Consider the following 19,976-nt stretch of genomic DNA (forward strand, 5'->3'; position numbering starts at 1 on the left):
TATGATGCTGTGCAACTTAATAAAGCAACGCATTTAAAAAAAAACTGTATCAGGTGATTACTGCAAAAAGGATCAAAAATTAAACCAACAGCTAATAATAGAGTGAAATTAGTGTGAGGATCAGTAGTTGTCTTGCTAAATGTTATGGGAGAGATTCTGATTAACATAGACTAATACAAATTGATGTTGCCTTTTGTCTGTGGCTAAAATGTGTTGGAATAGTATACTTTGTCTTCATTTAGGAGATCGTAATACCGCAGTTCATGTGCAACACAACTTCTGGTTTCTAGCTGCGTTAGAACTATCTGGTATGCGTGTAAATGATTTTTATTTATTTATTTTTTTATAATACAATTCTGGTGATCACTGTCAAACTGAGCCTGGTGTGCCTGACTTAATGTAGTGACTGAAGCTTGTTGCCATCTGACTGAACCTGTTGCGAGTTCTTTTGAAATACGTACTCCTTAAAATGGGAAAGGGGCAGGTCCCTATAGTGGCTTGCTGCCTTGGTGGAAGAGAAAGTAACTGTGAGTTAGAGACTTGACCAGTTGACTGTGAGTGAAAGGCTGAGTAAAAATTACTCTTTCTCATTGGTAAAAGTGGTATCTGCAAGCCAAAGGTGAAAAATAATGTCAGATACTACAAAGGTTTGAATTTTCACTGTTGTTGCTGTCTATCTGGATAAAGAAATACTTTCAAATGCACAAAAATGTTTCATATTGAAACTAAAACATCTGAAAGTACTTTTATTCTTCTTTGTGTTTTTGATATTTAATATCTTTTGTTAATGCAAATCCAGACAGTAATTAAAGTGGAAGAATTTTTCCACATCCTTTAACTGATCATTTTTGTGAAGCTCCTGTTTGATCTCTCAATTAAATTATGTTCAAAATCTTATACTGTGTTGTCTTTTATTAGTTGGTCATTCTTAATGTGATAAAGAGCAAGAGTTGTAGAAGCTTGACTAGTTTTTATGGATAACAGCAGGGATAGGTGTGACTCAAAAAAACATGCTTTTTTATTTTCTTGCCAGTTGTAAGAGACTTAAAGATCTGTTGCAGTTCAAGGAGCTGATTTAAAAAGGTGTGAAATAGTTGTGCAAAAGAGGACCTGGGCTAAGGAAGCTGCAATGAAGCAAATTAGTATCTCACACTTAGGGAAGGCTCGTGATTCTACTTGGAAAGAGATAGATGCACAAGCCAGTGATTGTGGTATTAGCTGAACGTTAAATGCGTATACTAATACTACCTGGCTTTTAGTGTGATGTAGGTTTAGTGAGACATACATTAATGAAGTGTTCAGAAATCATTAGATTACTTTTAGGGTCTTATGATTAAGAAAAGATTCCTGAACTGAACTGAAGAGAATTCATGTCAATATCTTTTCAACAGTGAGAGGTAAAACTCTTGTCCTCTTTTTTTAAATCTCTTTGATTGTGATTACTTGAGTGTAGGGGACTTAAATCTTTGTTAGAATATTTTGAGAACTAGGCTAAATAAATGGATAAGGTGAGGATTACTGCACTTTTAAAAATTTACAGAAGTTTTTAGCATATTGGCCAAGATTCAAAAATACCTTTAGATCTATTTTCCTCAAATATTTTTTGTAACTATAAAGTGTAGCTTCCTACTTGGATAAGTTGTACAATTCTTATCCTCATCTTTGAACAGTAAAGGTTAGCAATATAAAATACTGGTGAATTCTTTAAACAAAAATCTGGAAAATACTGACTCATAGCTAATTGGCCTGTAATGGAAGAGTTTTATTAAAAATCGAGCTTTGAGACGAACACTCCGGCCCATAGGCCCATACAAGATAAATCAGGGGTCTCAATCTGCCAAGCTTGAGATTTACCATGTAGCTATATGTTTTAAAGCTTGTATTAAAACCAGAGGGTGTCTTTTGAGAGCATTTGCGAGATTAGGTGTTGATAAGAAATCTAATACCAGCCATTCCAGATTTGTACAACATTTTCCTTGTTCTGTCAGGAACTAAAGTACTAAGCATTTTTTTCTGCTTAGTGTGTACCATTTTGAAAACAGATAAAGATTTGCTTCAGGTGGCAACCTATGAAATTCTTTCATTCCTTACTTGCAACTACCTGGGAAAAGTCTTTCTTCTGTCTTACCTCAACAACTTTCTCATCATCATCACAATTAGTTCAAGTTCAAACTTACAGGAAAGTGTGGTCTTTATGCTTCTTTAACCAAACCGTTCTTTACTGGAAGAGCACTGATGTCTTGGAATTATACCTAGATACCTGGTATCATTTTCTTTGCAGGCGTAGTTTTGTGGTTTGGTGTTGTTTTTTGTTTTTTTTTTTTTAATCAAAGTGTTATCTTGTGTTTAATAGCTTTCAATTTTTGTATTAGTATATCAGACTTCTGAGAGTAATTTCTATCCAACAAATGCAAGCAGAGGTATCAGTATGGGGAAGGCAAAGATAATCTTCCAGAAAAAAAAAAAAAAATTACATAATCTGTCGCAAGTTAAGATGTTCTGTGTCATTCGCCAGTTTGGTCTGTATTCTTTCTTACCTACTTTTTTATGCTGTAATTCTAGTGGTAAGCAGTCCATTGAACTAAACTCAGTACTCCTAGGTTGAATGAAACCTGTAGCTTTTAACTTTGTGAGGAAGAGAGGTGTCTTCTTGAGGGGTTGGTTATTTGTGGTCGTGTGTGTTTGGGGTTTTTTTTGGGAGGGGAGGTGTTTGTTTTGAGTGATGTTATTGAAAAGTTTTATTCTTCAGCAATGGTGCCTTAGAGCTGCTGGACTAAGGATCCCCCTCGTGCCATCCATCTGTTCACCTCTGGCAGCAGGACAAAGAGTGTTGGTACTTGCCCCTGGTGATTCTAGGGAGCAGACTTTCTTCTGGAATATAGGGACCATTTCATTCTTTTCCAATATTGTCATTGAGACCGATGCGCTTTGTAATGGAAGCAGAAAAAGTTAAGTGCTTGAACTAGATTGAAATGCTATAATCCAAGTGAAATTAAATGGAATGCTTTGTTTTAGTTTTAAATTTAAAATGGTGTTATACGGTTTGGCTAATTACATCTTGTTTTTTCTTGCTTTGAGATGAGGATTTTCTTGATAAATCCTGCCTTTTTCTTTCATTGAACCATTAGGGGGTTATAAAATCAATGAGTGATGAATCACATGCAATTAGTCTGTCTTTGGATCTAAACTGGAAGTTAATCAAACTTTAAATATGTGTTTTGCATCTTGTTTATGTTAAATCACTACTGCATTATGTATCTTTGCTAAAGACACTGTTGATTTTTTACAGGAAGATGCCCAAGAGGAATTTGGCTGGAAGCTGGTTCATGGAGACGTGTTTAGACCTCCAAGGAAGGGAATGTTACTGTCTGTCTTTTTGGGCCAAGGAACTCAAATTTTCATTATGACATTTATTACTTTATGTAAGTAACTTTATTAAGGTGATGTGTTCGTAATGTAGTAGTGCAAGAAAGATGCAATATTATTAAACAAATGATAGAAGCCTGCTCCTGGAAATGAAGTCCTTCCTTTAGTAAAATAAAATATTAATACTGTTTCATAACAATAGTCTAGATAGCTTCAGTACTGCTGTCATTCAAAACGTTGTGGTGTCTGGGCTAATTCAGATTCTTCATGATTGCAGAAATGAAGCTTCCTTGTTACAAGTTTCTTTTTAAAAAATAAACAGTTTGTCATGGTGTAAATTATCCAAGGATCCAGTAATGCAAGTTCAAAGACATGTAATCAAAGCTTTAATGTTCTCGGAACACTTTTTATCTAATACGTTTGACACAACAGCCTGCAGCCATGCAGAAATAAGAGCAAGAATGCATGCCAACGGAATAATCCTGACACAATATTCAGATAATATGAGAGCCTACCATAAGTAGCTATATATACATGTAATGATGTAACCTGTCACAAGTTGGTGTTTTATTATATGTTATCTATAAAGTATATGACCATTCTTTTTCTTACTGTACGGTAGAATTGGGAAGTATACTGATATTTATTACAAAAGAAGAATTTTTCAAATTCTGCTCTCCAGGTTTTATTCAGATCTTTTGGTCTTTTCATAGAGGAGCTGCTTTTTTCTATTCATTACGTGATGCTATAAGATTAATAGAATTTTCTTGATGGGCTTGTCTTTCAGTGTTGATCACAGCTCTTCGTAACTTACTTAACTGCAATAGTTTCCTGTGCAACTAGTGTAGTATAGAAAGAAATTGTGTGTGGGGGGGGATCCTTTTTCTGTTTAAAAACAAAATTTCTCGCTAGAGATCGCTGACAAACTCCTTTTCTGAGAATATCTCTGGGCTGGCTTCTACAGTTAGTTCAGACACAGGCAGCCTTCTTTTAATAAAGAGGCTTATTTTCAAGATAATGCATTCTTGAGTAAAGTGGTGTCTGTCATGGTGCCTGAGAGCCTTTTGTGGAATTTGAAGCAAGTGACTCGATACCCTTAAGATCTTCTATCTTCAGGCTTACTTATACCTTAAAAAACAAAAACCAAAAAACCCCCAAACCCCAAAAAACCTACCAAAATCTAAAAAAAACCCCAACAACTGCCCCCCGTCCCCAAACAGAAAAACCCTGACAAAAAAAGCTCTGTCAAAGTTTTTGGTTCCTCCAGACCTACTGTTCTCGGATGTCCTTTATGCCACATATTAAACTTCTCCTGTTACTTAGCATGCGTTAAGTATTGGCCATGAATGTTTACAGGATGATTGTAGGATTTTGGAAGCAGACTTTTTCAAGCTGAAATTTGGCTCAGGTTCATTGTTCATATCTGTGTGGTATTTTATTTTTCAGTCTTTTGGCTACGAGAAACTTTCTATATAAAAGATGAGGTGGAAATAATGCTTTATTATGAATGAAACTGTGACATTAGGGATATGGTTATGTGATGGGGATATATGAGAGCTTATACACATAGTCTTCATTTAAATATCTGGTGGTGAAGGGGATAAACCTGTACGATATGTGTTACAGGGGAATTTTGACATGTGTCCACAAATGACTAAATCTTTTTGTATCTTTAGTCCTAGCTTGCCTTGGTTTTCTTTCTCCTGCCAACCGTGGTGCTTTGATGACCTGTGCAGTTGTATTGTGGGTCTTACTGGGAACTCCAGCTGGTTATGTGTCTGCTAGAATGTACAAGAGTAAGTACACACATTTGTTTAATGTGACACAGCAGGTTAAATTCAGAATTGCTCGGCTTAATGTAAACCTCAGACTGGAGCTGGTGTTTCAGGCAACAAATCTGCTTCTTGCTGCTGTACTGCAAAACAGTTGGAAAAATTTCTGAACTTGAAATTTTTTTTACTTTTTCCCCTCAGCGTTTAGAGGTGAGAAGTGGAAGACAAACGTTTTGCTTACAGCTCTGCTTTGCCCTGGGTTAGTATTGTTTCCCCTCATTCTTTCCTTTATTCTTAAGTATAAACGAATCTGAGGTGGGAAGGGGGGTGGTGGTGGGGAAGTAAATGATGATGCTTGTTTGTGTGATTATTTTCTTTATTGTTCTCCAAGTTGCTGTTCCTTTTGTATATTGCCTATCTGTGAATATGAAGAAAAGTGAATTCTGAGGAGCTGGAGCCTAGCATTCTAGAAGACAGCTTCTTAGCATCTTGTTTTGTACTCAGCTGTGGGGGTAGGAGGAATGATGTGACTCTCTTGCAAGGTAGCGTCACAGCCTTTGAGAATCACTGCACCAGAACATTAGGCAAAGTGATGGGGTAATTCCAATTTGGTACCACAGCACTCGGTATGTTACAGGTAATCCTGTCTTAACTGTTAATAGGTATGGTCAGTTTGTCAGGAAGTACGTGGTTTTGTGGTAACTTTGGAGTATCTGTAGTGCTCTTTTGTAAATAGGGAGAGACAGCCCTTTAGGCAGAACCTCTGTTACCTTAGTTACAGTATCAGTGTTTTCTTGTAACCATGTTATTGAGGAGGACACAGGAAATATAATTGAGATTATTATTTTTTTAAGTAAATAGCTATATACTGCTATACTAAACAGTAGATGTTTACTATGCTTCTGGGTGAGAATGACGCAGAGATTCTCTTAAATGGGTTAGTGTCTTTTATATAAATGAGGTAGTGTCCAGTTGCAGATACGGCTGTAGCGTGTATCATACTATGGCCAATACTGCCGTGCTTGGGAAAGGTGATAGCTCTCCTATCTTTCATTTTCTCATAGCTCTCAAGACCTTCCGTGAGAATTAGGTCAGTGAAGAAAGGGAACAGGAACTAATTTCTTCTGCAAGACTTCCGTATTTCTTGGTTGCCACTTTGGGTACATGAATCTACCCTTTGACAAATGTCCTTGGCAAAAGTTGAAGAAAAGGTTATAAATAATTTCTTAAGGTATCTCCCCCCTAAAAAAGCTCAGAATTAATAAAACATGGCTTCGTTTTGAGTATAGTAGAATTTAATAAAATGAAATGTAATGCATTCGATAAAACTGAGTGTAATATTTCTATGAGGAGATCTTATTTCTAAACAAAATGTGCTTCAGTTTCCCTGCTGTCATTTAGATATTATCTTGAGAGAGAAGAAAATATTTATTGGTGGAAGAAATATTGTACTGATCATTTAAACTCCCAAATAAATTAAGTTTCACAGAGGAAGTAAAATGATTGGGGATGGTAGAATAGGAACAGATGTCTTGATTATGCTATGCTAGTTCAGTGAATTTGCATAATACCATAAACAGCCTAAGGCCGTTATAGTCTCAGTAGACTGATGGGAGTTTATATTTGCAGTATTTTTTTCTAACTTTGGAGGGGGTAAGTGGGGTCTGTGTTACGAGCTTGGGCAGATGATAAAGATTAGCAAGACTTCTAAAATGGATTTTTTTTTTTTTTTTTTGTTCAACAAATGCTTACACCAGGGGCTGCTTGGGTGCGCTTATTTAACAAGTGTATTCCCCTAAACAGTTTTGGCAAGTGTAAGGCCTCTCCAAGGAAAAAAGGAGCTTGCCTATTGCTCTAATCATCCCTCCTTCCTTTTTAAATTAAATTCAGTGGAGGATGCGTGTTCACTTCAGGGCAGTTTAAATTCTGCCTCAGGAACACTTTTTTAACAAAACCCAGACAATGGTGCACTTCGCAGGGGCCCTTCCTGAGGCTGAATTTCTGTGATACATCTCTGAATCCATGAATAATGGAAATTCAAGCAGGCTTTTATATGGGGTTCACTTGCAGTACATTTTGCTTTGCTTTCAGAATGGGATGGGTTTGAAATCTTCATCATATGTCTTCGTGTTGTTTTCTAGTGTTTTCCCAGGATGTTTAGAAAATGAGGCAGATGCACTTAACTGGGGAGGGAAGAACAGGTCTGGAGAGATGTCATGACTGATGCAGTCTTTACTTAAATTCTCAAAAGGTGTGGGCTACTTACCTGTAACTGCATGAGGTGTTAGTACAAAGATTCTTGTAGGGAAAAGCCCTCTTTAATCCACCGTTCTGTTAGCATGTTGCTGTGACACATGCTGCAGCAGGGTATATGTTTTGTTGTGAGTGATGTGTGGCTTCCTAAATATGAGGTTTTGCTATCACTGTGTTTTTTCAGAGGGAATTTACTGGTTAGAAGGGACCTAAATAAAGGAATTAAATGACTGACAATAACAGGAAGGGTGATTCAGATAGGAGGGGGGGTTATTTATTTTATCTTTTAGCATTCTTTGTATAGATTTTGACACTTAAATCTTTCTGTTACTTTTTGGTTTTACATGCAGAGTCTTTATTTAAATAGTGGCTTTACCATAGATACTTGCATTATAGGCATTGGGTGTTGCAAGCATTTTTACATTAACTGCACTATTGCTGAAAGCAACGAGGACTGTTAGGGAATGAAAGATTGCAAGAAGCTACATTTTTGTGATGCAGACTTAATGGGTTTATGTTTTTTAATATTAACTGATATTTATTCTTTACTGAATATTTTAATATCTTTTCCGATCTTTTTTCAGGATTGTCTTTGCTGATTTCTTCATTATGAATCTCATTCTGTGGGTGAAAGGATCCTCAGCTGCCATCCCTTTTGGCACTTTGGTTGCTATCCTAGCTATGTGGTTTGGAATTTCAGTCCCACTAACCTTTGTTGGTGCCTATTTTGGCTTCAAAGAGAAGGTAGGGCTCTTTGAATACAGTTTTGAAATATACCTGTCTTCTGCAGTTGAGCCATTGAATCCCTAAGCATACAAGAACTGGTTGGATTGAAACATTTATGGCCCTATGACTGTAAAATGATGTTTCGCTTTGTCATGATTTTGAAACTGAGTATATGCTTGTAATGTCACACTAAACTTTTTTTCTGTCCATTCATTAGAATCAGATTTTAATAGTGCTTTTGGAGGTCTTGCTTGCCTTTTGTACTTCAGTAATACCTCAGCAGTTTCATTTTTGAAGTAGTACTTCAGAAGTACTTCAGTTTGTACTTCACTAGTTTGAGATAATGCCAGACAACAAAGAAAATGGGTTTTTTATTAAGGACTGAACAGATTTCTTTCCTTTTGTTCTGACTTGCTTACTGACCAATAGTTGGAATACCTAAAACATATGTGTGTTTTCCTAGTGATGGATATCAAGTTTGTCGTTTTCTTGGTTTCGTAACTTGTGATGGCTTATGGATGAAAATAAAGTTAACTTATGTTTATCAAATCTTTAGATGCTAATATTAGGGAAAAGCAATCTTATTTATGATGTAACAATTTATCTTAATTTCTTTTGAAGTCTATTGAGCATCCAGTTCGTACAAACCAGATTCCTCGCCAAATTCCAGAACAGTCCTTTTTCACAAAGCCGTTGCCTGGTATCATAATGGGGGGTATCTTGCCCTTTGGCTGTATTTTTATTCAACTTTTTTTCATTCTGAATAGCATTTGGTGAGTATCACTTTTTTTTGTTCTAGTTATGCTGGTTTGATAATAAAAACACAGATGAATTTGAACATCCCAAACCAATGAATATGAGGAATAAACCGATTCTTAAAATTTTTGATCTTCTTGCAGACTTTTGTGGCATTTCCAGAATCTGCATATTTATTCCCATGCTTAGAAATTATAAAACTAGTTGTTCTTATTGACAACTGCAAAGTATGAAATTTGAGTCCTGTTTCCTTGTTTTATCTTTCTGGCTCTGAACAGCACAAACATGGTTTTTTGTGGTTAGGTGGAGCCTAATCTGTTGTGTAACTATATTATGATTTATGGACATAATATGATCTAGCAGTTTCAGCTGTTAAATCAGAATCAGGTCAAGAATTTGGGATTCATGTTCTGCAAAACAAAGACTCCACCCCCTGTGAAACATCCACACCACTCCTAAATCTTGTCAAAACCTAGTCAAGCAGGCGCATGGAAAATTAAACCAGTGCAATCTTTCATAACTTTCACAATGTAAATATGAAATGTTTAATACATTGTTGTTTAATGGAAAATATTAACCTGAAGGTGCCAAGTTTTTAAGGTGTCCTCTGTTTGTGTTGAGATTTCTTACGGAACAGTTTTCTAAATGAATTCTTAAATGCAAATATATTAGATTTGTTAGCCTTTCGCATTAGTCCTCAATAAAAGAAGAAACCGTGTAATATAGCTATGCTGGAAAATGTAATCAGCTGACAAACAGGTACGCTCTGGGCTTTTGTAGTTGAAATTACTGAATTCCCAAATTGTTTCTCATTATTTATCCTGCAGAAGGGAAGCGTGGAGGGAATGTGCAACTTCCACTCCCTCTGTCAAATCCTACAGTGTAATTGTCACCGTCACTCAATAAAGTTGATTTGGTTACTTCCCTTATCTGAAAGACACCAGATTAAAAGTAAACAAGCATATTTCCCTTGAATTTTTTTTTTTTTGAGTGTTTTGATGTTTGGTTAGCCCTTGGATTGGAGTCAGACTTGGTCTGGGGATAGACTGGAAGTGGATGAGCATCTGGTTGGATGTAGTGAGGAGGTGCAGAGACACTTGGAAAACTTAGCTGCAGTAATAGGAAGGAAGTGGATATTGTAACTGGGGAAGAGTACAAGTGATGCAAGTGTTAGGAAAGCTAAAGGAGACCTGAAGTGGTAAACATTTCTGGAAACTGCCCGTAACTGTTCTCTGTGAAAGCTGATTGAAGCTCATTTCAAGGGAAGTGTAATTGAGGACTTTGAGCATTGCTCTATGAAGCAGTGGTTTTATTTACAGAGTACATTGAGATAGAGGAGAAAAAACTTTTTATGAATCAGCCAATAGTGGTATAGGCAAATTTACCCCAGTGGTGTGGATTTTTTTTTTTCTTTTTTTATTGGCTTAGTATCTGGGCAGGTAACACTGTAAATTAACTCAGAACTTCAGCCAAAAATTAGACTCTTGCTTTTATTTATTTTTTATTTATTTTTTGTTTTAGGTCTCATCAGATGTACTACATGTTTGGTTTCCTGTTCCTGGTTTTTATAATTCTTCTAATTACGTGTTCTGAGGCTACAGTTTTGCTGTGCTACTTCCATCTGTGTGCAGAGGTAAAAAGTACAGTTTTGCGTAGATACCACTTGTAGCTGGAAGATGTTAGAAATAGAGTTGAGGTATTCGCATGTGCTGTGATGTGCTGGACACTGAATGGATTGTATTGTCAGCCCTTGACATGCCTGTCTTAGCCACTCTTCTGAAATGTGCCTTTTGCTTCAAAATCCACCGTTTGCAGCGGATAAACAAACAGCCTTGATCTTAGAATAATTTCATGTTCATAGTGGAAGCAATACAGCTGACTTCGAGAAAGAAAAAAGTAGCTACGTGCTATGTTGGAATTTTTCTTTTTTTGAGACAAGTTTTGAAGAATTAAATGTATTTCATAAGACAATGTTATTTTTTAACCAGCTTATTTATATTCTGTTTTCTACGTGACGTCTCTTACTGAATGGTTATTGCTTCTTTCAGGATTATCATTGGTGGTGGCGATCATTCTTGACGAGCAGCTTTACAGCAGTTTATCTCTTTATCTATGCAGTTCATTACTTCTTCTCTAAACTCCAGATAACAGGAACCGCTAGCACCATTTTATACTTTGGTTACACAATGATCATGGTCTTGATTTTTTTCCTTTTCACAGGTAAGTACATTGTTCAAACTAAAACGAATGAAGGGGTTTTGTTTTCGAAATGAGAAACTTTAGGTGAAATTAGACTATACAAAACATTAAATACAACTTAGGACTCTTTAGGCAGTGTTACTTTTATGGTTTGTGACACCACACGTCACAGTAAGATATTCTTTAAGGGTTTTTTTCTAACTTGAAATTACATTTATTGATAGTATAATTAATTTTCCATTATTGCATATTATATTAGCAGTGAGTTCAAACCATTATATTTTCAAAGTGCTGTTCTTGTTGATACTGATAGCAGGGGTGTTTAACTTGATTCTGGATTTCATAATTGGTTCTAGAAGCTCTATAGTTAGAGATACTGCACTCCGCATACGGAGAATAAAAGATGTTTTCAGCTTTCACTATTAGCAAGTGAAGCAGGTTGGTGCTGGGAAGAAAGCGAATGTTGACAATAGAGAGTTCTAGTACTGTTAGAGGTGGTCTTATCTGCTCATTAAGCACCACTTCTTAATGGCATGAGTGTATCTTAACCGGAGAAACCTATTTGAAATATGGCTCTCCATTTTTAGTAGTCCAACTTTTCTGATATTACTCATGCAGAGTAAGTGTATTCTACAGAATTACTCTAATGTTCATAATCACTTGGCTCAAACTATAATTTTGAGGTTGATTTGATATGAAATCTGTGCCAGATTTACCATGTGTTAGGTGAATTAGAAGCTTTTTGAAGGGTTCTGGCCCTTAAAAATAGCCAGGAGCATTTTATATTGGTGTTCATCATACTGCTGGTGTTGCGTATGTAGTTTTAACACATGAAGTCAGATCTCTTATGTATCACTCTGCTTAGCATCATGAAGTACTGCAGTGGTAGAACTAGAGAAAATGCTAGTTCATATATAATGGGTTGTTTGTAAAACCAACCTTTACATTCATTCCTAAAATTTGTAATAGAGGATTTCTCTATGGATGGCCTGATGGTTCGCATTGTTACTTAGCATCTTCTGCCTGATTATTGAAACCTGCTGTAATTACTTTGTGTTGGCTTTATGAAATGCATCACTTAACTCCCTTGTTACAGTTAAAAAAGAGTGGCTAAAATAAGTAATGAAAGTCTTAGCATCAGACTCCGAGTTTCAGTTCAGCAGTGAGAAGGACCTCTTTCATCTTTATTGCCTCTAATACTTGTTGATATGAGGCAAAAAAGCACAGTTCATAATAAAACACTGAAGAAAATTACTGTATGTGTTTTGAACAAAGCATTACTCTGTAGAAATTATAACATTAACTGGCACTTATTGCTAGATTTTTATTGTTGTTTGTTATTTAGACCTGTGTCTCTCCAAAAGAAAGTCAAAAAAAGTTTTAAAAAGAAGTGGGGGGGGGGGAAGAGGAGGATTTAATTCTTCTAATTTTTAATTACTAAAAGGCAAACATAGAAGATGGAGTATTGCCAGTTAAACCCCTGCTTAAATCCTGGAGAAACAGACAACCTCCAGATGTCCTCTATAATCTATATCTCTATATATATTTAAAAAACCCCCAAACTATAGTCTAAAATGTTTTAATTACTTTTAAACTAAAGCAGTATGTTAATATGTGTCTGGGTTTTAGCATAGGTTAGTTACTATTCTGCCAATTTCAATTTCACTTACAAGATGCAAATTGGTAGAATTAAAAATATCCCTTTCATATATAGAATGATAATTGAAATTGTCATGGCAGCTGCTGAAATGGTATTAAAAGCTTCAGATGTGCTGATCCTGGAGTTCTTAATGTGGAGGCCAGTGAGGCCCCAAAAGTGCAATAATAAACTGTGCTGCTGTTACTTTTGCAGTGTCTTTTTTCTTTTAAATAGAACCACAATAGTGATGGCTATGCTGCATTTATAGTTCATGAGGGAGGCTGCTACATGGTCCCTTTTTTTTTTTTTTTTACATTAAATAGCATAGCTAGTCACTAGAAGGGTAATGGGTATAATATGTATATAGAGTGTGTAATAAATCCTTGCTAATGTAAAATGCTGTGATAAATTTCTTTCCCATATTTAGTTTGACGATTGATTTTTTTTTTGGGGGGGGGGGGCTGAAATGTAAGCTATTCTAGATAGATGACTCAAGCAGAAGATGCCTAACTTTGCTTTGTTTTGTAAAATATTCCTTAATAGCGCTTGCTTTGGAAAATAAGGGTTCAGTCCTCCAGAAGTTTATGGAGCTGAGGGAGTTTGCTAACGTAACTTTATACACTGTTTGCATTAATAGTGTTCTTCCTGTATGTATGTTCCCAAAATGGTACCTTGATCTGTTCACTTAAGTTAGCACTAGGTATTTTGGTTTTCTCTATTCTTGCCTCTTAGGTCTCAGCAACTGTGACAGAAATATAAAGGGCAGTGTTAATACCTCCTACGTGGCGGTGTGTTGTGTTACTGTGGACATTACAAAAGATATCATAATGAATAAGTAAATAGGAACTGAATGCTTGTATGGCAAAACTGACAATAATATAATCTGACTGGTGAAATCTAACAATTAATGTGCACACCCAAACAAGACAATTTTATTTTAATGTACAGAGTGCGGCTAATCTTCCATGAAATAATAAGTGTGGTTGAATGGGGATAGCTACATGATTACATGCATTTTATACTAGGAGACAAAAAAATGCTGAACATAGTCAAAGCATGTTGCTTTACAGTGACCTCTATTTTTGAACATCATTTTCACTTGTGCGTTAATGCTATTTTCAAAATTGAGTTTTGATCTTCTGGGTAGATTGTGTTTAGAATCCGAGATTCTGAAGCACCCACCACTGTGCGGTGATTGAAACCAGTATGATACAGAGAGCTTTTAAGGTACATAAGAAGTATCAGCCAAGTGCAGAGTGCTTTTCTGTTTGCTTTCTTACAATCTGTTCGTGCTTTGAATCTTTTTTCTTCATTAAACAATAAAGCTAGAAGAAACGAATAGAGCAGAACAGTCTGCTTAATGTATTTTGGCATTATTCTGTGCAATAATCCTTGTTTTTAATTTTGAATTTAAACTAGTTTACTAATAACTTTCCCTTACCCAGCTAGATGCTAGCTTTCTGTGTATAAGATCTTCTCTCTGTGTATAAGAAAACTGTTGCTGAGTGGTAGTATATATATTGCAGACCAGAGTATTCAGCAGTATATAAACCGGAGGACAAAAAGATCAAAAAACAGCTGAGGTGTCAGTGTCTCCCTAGTAAGTATAAATGGGTGTATTGGACACATTTTGCTTCTTGGCTGGAGAAATGACTTGAGACATCTTCACAACTGGGTTCTTGAATTTTTAAATAGCTCCCGCAAAAATGATCTTTCAGCTGTACCTCCCTAGGATGATCAGTGATGTACAGTGCACTGCAGTGCACTAGGATGGCATCGGTTTCCTAGACTAGTAGGGGTTATTTAGAAAGGCAGAATCTTAAAATATGAAGGTCACCCACTTGGGGGAAAAATAAAGGTCTACCACGCAAAAGTAAGTTCTTAAATGTATGTTGTTCAGATGCTTTTTCATTTAATTTAATCTGGTGAGTGGTTAGGATTGGTTAAAATAAACATTAGCCACAAAACTAATTTGTAATATTAGATTAAAACAAACAAACAGATTTTACAGGCTCATCGGAGGAATTGGTGTCAGGCTTGGTATCTTTGTGCTGTGTCGTTTGACAGAGTTGTGCATATGAAAGCTGTAAAAACCTTACAATGGAAAGGAGTTTAGACCAATCAGAAAATAATTTTGGAGGTCTCAACTCTTTCAACTAGTGGGGGTTTTTTTGTTTGTTTGGGGGTTTGGGGTTTTTTTAAGTACTTACTGTTAGAATTTTTTTAATGGCTTAAAAAAAAAAAAACACCTTTGGGTATGTTTTCTGTCACGTTGTGTTCATTGATGTCTGTCACTGAAGCAGTAAGCTGAAGAGGTATGCTCCTTGTTGATAGTGCTTTAAAACTTTGGTTTTGGTTTGAATGTGTTTTGAAAGAAACAAATACAAGCAAGATCCTAGAGTGGTCTTATCTAAAGCTTACCTAAATAGTCCTACTATTCTAATGAGAGGCACATTTTAAGTAATGTGATTGATGATGATTCTAATTTTGGTGCAAGATGTGCTTAGAAAATGCTCAAGATTGAAAAGCTGAGTAGGCTTTTTGAGAAAATATATTTCAAGCCATGCTACTTGAGATGGCAAGGTTGTATTTTAGCTAGCGCAACTAATAATGGCAATTTTACTGGGTAGAGCTATAGTTGTAGGAAACTAATCGTGCACTTATCTGTATTTTAAGATTGGCCTTAGTCAAAGAAGTTAAAAGGGGAATCTGAGAACCTGTTATACTAGTCAGAACTGGCCTAAAGATCCAGTATGTTGATGCTTTTCTTTATAAAGTGTTAAAATTTGGAACAAGTAGCAAACTTGTGAAATGGGCTAAAATGTAGAAAACATATTCTAGCTAAAATTTTCAAACAAGCCAAACTAGTTCAGAGTTACTCTTCCACAATCATTATTCATTTGCAGATCCCTTTCTGATTGGGGTATTTACTCCTGTATAGAAAATTGGGAGCTTTTTGACTGAATTACCTTTTGTCGACCTCTTAGCGGTTCATGGAATCACAAGCACCCCCAGGTCTGAGGTGGAAGAAACACTGAATCTCAGTGGAACCAGGCACTGTACTGCTTACATTCTTCAAAAAAAAAGTTAAGCTTTTTGCTGCAGTACCATAAGCAATCCTGTAGGTAAAGCGGGTTATAAATAATGTTTCCTTAACTTACATTCATTTTTGTCTATTAATACTGATTTTGTAATATCAATGCAACTTTGTGCTGACCTGAGCTTTTGGAAGTTCATAGTCTGAGTGTTTGGCCCATGTTACTTTAAAAAAAAAAAAAAAACAAAAACCAAACGAGCCTAGTTGATTTGCTGTGATCTGATTCTCACTTCTAAATCTGCAGTTGGATTCTTGAGGTAGATTTTCAACCTAGTTGTGATTCTGACAGCACCTTTAAACCATTCTGATCTTTGCATGTCAAGTATACTGTTTAGGAGAGGTACTTTTGGGGTCCTTAGTTTGATGCTGTTTTTGAAGTTTCCGGTCCATAGAGCTATCCACATCTGGAATTTGTAGGATACATTCGTTCATGGGAGGGAAGAAGAAACTACAGTACTGGTAAGCCCTAATTATCGATGTGGAGGTGACAACAGAAGGAAACTGCTGACGAGGGAAGGTACTGACTACATAAGGCTGTATCTTGGTCATGAGTCTAGCCTTTATCTCCTGAGCTTATAAGTTCATGGTTCAAATCTGGTGTCTGACAAACATTACCACTTACTGCTTGTGTTAGGAAACATAGTCTTACTCTAGTTCCACTACATTGGCAAAATTTCTGATAAAGTTTAAAAAAGGAGCAGGGGGTACTTGGTCTTTGATTTGCTAAACAGACTTTTTTTAGGAGGGAAGCTGAAAATCAGTGTTACTGAAACCTGTGAAAATCTGTTTATAGATAAAATGCTTGTTCACAGTATGAAGTCTTCAGATTCTGCTATGAATGAGGCCATGTTTTATAGAAAGCTGTGTATCAGAAAGATTCAGAGTGACAAGGATTGGAAGAAAATACCATGGATTTAGTGTGTTCTCATATTAAGTTATGGCATGCTCAGAAAACTGTGTGGAAAATCTCATTCTTGTGTTAGTTATACATTTTTGTTATGATATTACAATTTTGTTCTAGAAAAGCAGACAGATTTTTTTAAGATCTCATATGTTAAACATTTGGAAGAAACATTGCTTTCAAAGCCATAAAAGGCTCAAAGTGGGCTATATTATAAAAAAAAAACCTAGAAAGCAGATGCTGAGAACCATTATTAGGAAAAAAACATGAGAGTAAGGCATAGAGTAACAATGCTGATATTGGAGTCTTGGACACAGTAGGAAGGAGTGAGAATTGACCATAAACTGCAAAGCCTTAGTGATGTCAAGCCTACAAAGGAATTAAATTCCTTCTGTGGTTGGTGTCTGATCTCCTATCAACAGCAGTAAATCTGCCGTCTCCTACTGTTTCAGAGGATGATAACTGCAAACTTGGAGGGAAAGGGTAATCTGTGGCATATAATAGTAGGCTGTTAAAAAGCCTTTAACTGCAAATATACATGGTAGCACAAAGAATACAAGAATTGGCATATAGATAATAAGCATCCAAAGGCAGGTTCCTCACTTAGCAAATGCGTAGGTGTGGTCTGAAAGACAGAAATGTAATGAATGTAGAAAAGACAAGCGCTTAAGAAAGAACCTCCTAGTTAGTAAACCAGTCACAATGAAATAGTGCAAAAAGTTGGAGCTGATGTTAAACATGGGCTGTACAAGGAGAAAAGGTTGAATGTAAAACTGGAGGAGCTGAGTGCATGATCTTACAAGTGCCTATAGCGTAGCTGGTAAGGGCTGTCTGTCACAGGGCTGGCACGTAGCTGTGTCTTTGAGAGTGAATTCAGCTGAAACTGAGACCTTCCCTTTTCCTAGCTGGTGAGGCTTAACATCTGTGTGGCAGTTTACCTCTAGGTAAAAGCATGAGGAACAATGCATCGCTTCCCTTAGAGGCTTAAGACTTAATTAATTTTATGGTACTCAATGTCTCCTTGCATACTAAGGTCTTAAAATAATTTAAAAATAAACGTGATGGACAATGTCTTTGCAGTTGCCCCATAATAGTGACTGTGGGGTGCAAATTACAGACTTGTTCTTCAGCTTAAAAATAGAAAATTGGTATAGACTAATCTCATTCAGTGTCATCTCCTCTCTCCATCATCTTACTCTGCACTGTGCTAACTCGAGCCATGGGACTTGACATGTGGCCCAAAGTCCCTCCAGAAGGTAGTTGTGGGTTTTTTTTCCTCCTACTGTTGGGTTGGAGGACTAAAGAACTGGATTGGTAAGAAATCAAGGAAGGCCAAACCAGACCACAGGTCTGCTACCCAAGCACCCTAACAGCAGTACGCCCAGGAAGGGGTATGAGAACAGGGCAAGCATGTACTGGTACTTTCTCCCAGCCTCCCATCAGCTGTGGCTCACGGGCTTTTTTAACACTTGAAATGGTGTCTCTGTAATTAATAGCCTTTGGATTTCTTCGTTCATGAATTTGTTCAGTTGCCCAAACTAGTGTATGTTTTTATTATCTATAGTGACCTGTGACAAGAAAATCCGCAGCTTGAATATGTGTTACACAAAATTACGTGTTTTGGTTTGTGTCGCTGCTAGTTTAATTTGATGCTTGCTCCCAACCGCTATAGCACTCAGAGCATTGCTTCAGCAAAAGGAAGTTACAGGATATACAGAGTAAGAAGTTGCCTGTTCTTGAGTATAAACAGAGCACGATGAACAGAAAATGGGGCCAGGTGATTTTTCCCACGGCCTTGTTTTGTGTCATAATTTGTAGGTGGCTGTGAACTGTGGTAGACCTGAAAAACCCAGGTAGGTGTTGACTTTGTGTGCGTATAAAAGTCAGTTTCTTAAATGGCGCTCTGTGCCTGCTAGTGGTGATAGTAGCATCACCTTCAGTGGTTTAAATGTACATCAAGCAGCCTGGTCCTAAAAGTCATCTTTTATCTAAATCAGTAACTTAGCCTAGGGATGAATGTGTGTTGTTAAACTTAACAAGTGCTGTTATTCTGGATAGTTAGGTGGATTACAATGTTATGTTCTGTCCTGCTGGGAAGTACTTGTTAGATTTTTCTCTCAAAGCAAACTGGAAGATAAACTAACCATTTTCACTTTCTCATTTTAGGGACTATTGGATTTTTTGCCTGCTTCTGGTTTGTAAGTAAGATTTACAGTGTTGTGAAAGTGGACTGAAAAGCTTCAAAGTGTCTTTTGAACATATCTCCCTTGCTGTTTGATAATTTTTACCATGTATTGAAAAACATCCTGTGTAATTATTCTGATTTGTAAAAGCTGAAGAGCGGACTACAGTATAAAATACAGATTTTTATGGAAGGAAATGGCACCATTGGAAAAATGTTTACATCAGTATACTCATTGAATATTGTAATTTTAATAATTCTAAAAATTATATCAAAAAATTTGATTTAGGGCAAATAAAAATTCTGTGAGCTAGTTTATTTGAAAAATGAGTGCATTATACAGTCCTCCAGCTGAAATTCCTTGTGATTTTCTTTGGTTTTTTTGTTACCTCTTTTGGTTACCATTTATATACCATGAAAGCATAGGACTGTCAAGTAAATCTATGTAAAATGTGAATTTTTTTAACTTAACTATGATTGTACATATTATCCTGCACCTTCTTTACAACTAGATATCTTCTTACAAATGTACATGCATTTAGTGTAATGTAGACTTTATTAAAAATATCGACACTGGTTTTTGTTCAAATAAAACTGCACAACTCTAGCTGACTTGTTTCCTTTCTTGTTAGTTAAGCCTTTACTACTTGGACACAGATCACATTAGTTTGACCAGTTGATACCTCTTGAGTTTTATATTGTTTATAAGCAGTTTGGCTGTGACTTTGGCTGCAAATTGTCTATGCAAGCAGAAGGACCGGTAGGTCACTTGAATCCATGGCCATAGGATGGACAGGGGCTTCTGAAGCTGCTGCTGCCACTACCTGTGCCTCAGCTGTGCGCTTACTCTGACCTTCCCCAAAATATTTTTTGGTGGGCAAACCATTACTTTCTATCAAAGAGCGAAAACCTTTTCCTTCTTTTAGCCCTCTGAAACACACATCTCATTGTTCTTCCTCCTGTGAAGACTCTGCAGCTTGTTGGGAAGTTAGCTGTGAATCTAGTGGGCTTGGGAATGGGTGATTCTTAAAGGTGAAGCCTTTCTTCCCACTCTGCAGAGCTTGTGCTTAAATACTGGATTACAT

At 36.4% G+C, this 19,976-nt stretch overlaps 1 protein-coding gene across 1 annotated transcript in view; it reads left to right on the forward strand.

Moving 5' to 3' along the window:
- Nucleotides 1–19,498, forward strand: part of LOC143164408 (transmembrane 9 superfamily member 2-like) — a 33,550-nt gene extending 14,052 nt beyond the window's left edge. The window contains exons 10-17 of the mRNA XM_076346959.1: nucleotides 3,290–3,422; nucleotides 5,043–5,162; nucleotides 5,340–5,397; nucleotides 7,976–8,135; nucleotides 8,739–8,890; nucleotides 10,395–10,506; nucleotides 10,922–11,093; nucleotides 18,876–19,498. Coding sequence (XP_076203074.1) covers nucleotides 3,290–3,422; nucleotides 5,043–5,162; nucleotides 5,340–5,397; nucleotides 7,976–8,135; nucleotides 8,739–8,890; nucleotides 10,395–10,506; nucleotides 10,922–11,093; nucleotides 18,876–18,943 — 975 coding nt within the window. The 3' untranslated portion in view covers nucleotides 18,944–19,498. The remainder of the gene's footprint in view (nucleotides 1–3,289; nucleotides 3,423–5,042; nucleotides 5,163–5,339; nucleotides 5,398–7,975; nucleotides 8,136–8,738; nucleotides 8,891–10,394; nucleotides 10,507–10,921; nucleotides 11,094–18,875) is intronic.
- The last annotated feature ends 478 nt before the right edge of the window (nucleotides 19,499–19,976 follow it).

This window comes from Aptenodytes patagonicus, chromosome 9 (assembly GCF_965638725.1).
Source record: "Aptenodytes patagonicus chromosome 9, bAptPat1.pri.cur, whole genome shotgun sequence".
NCBI lineage: Eukaryota > Metazoa > Chordata > Aves > Sphenisciformes > Spheniscidae > Aptenodytes > Aptenodytes patagonicus.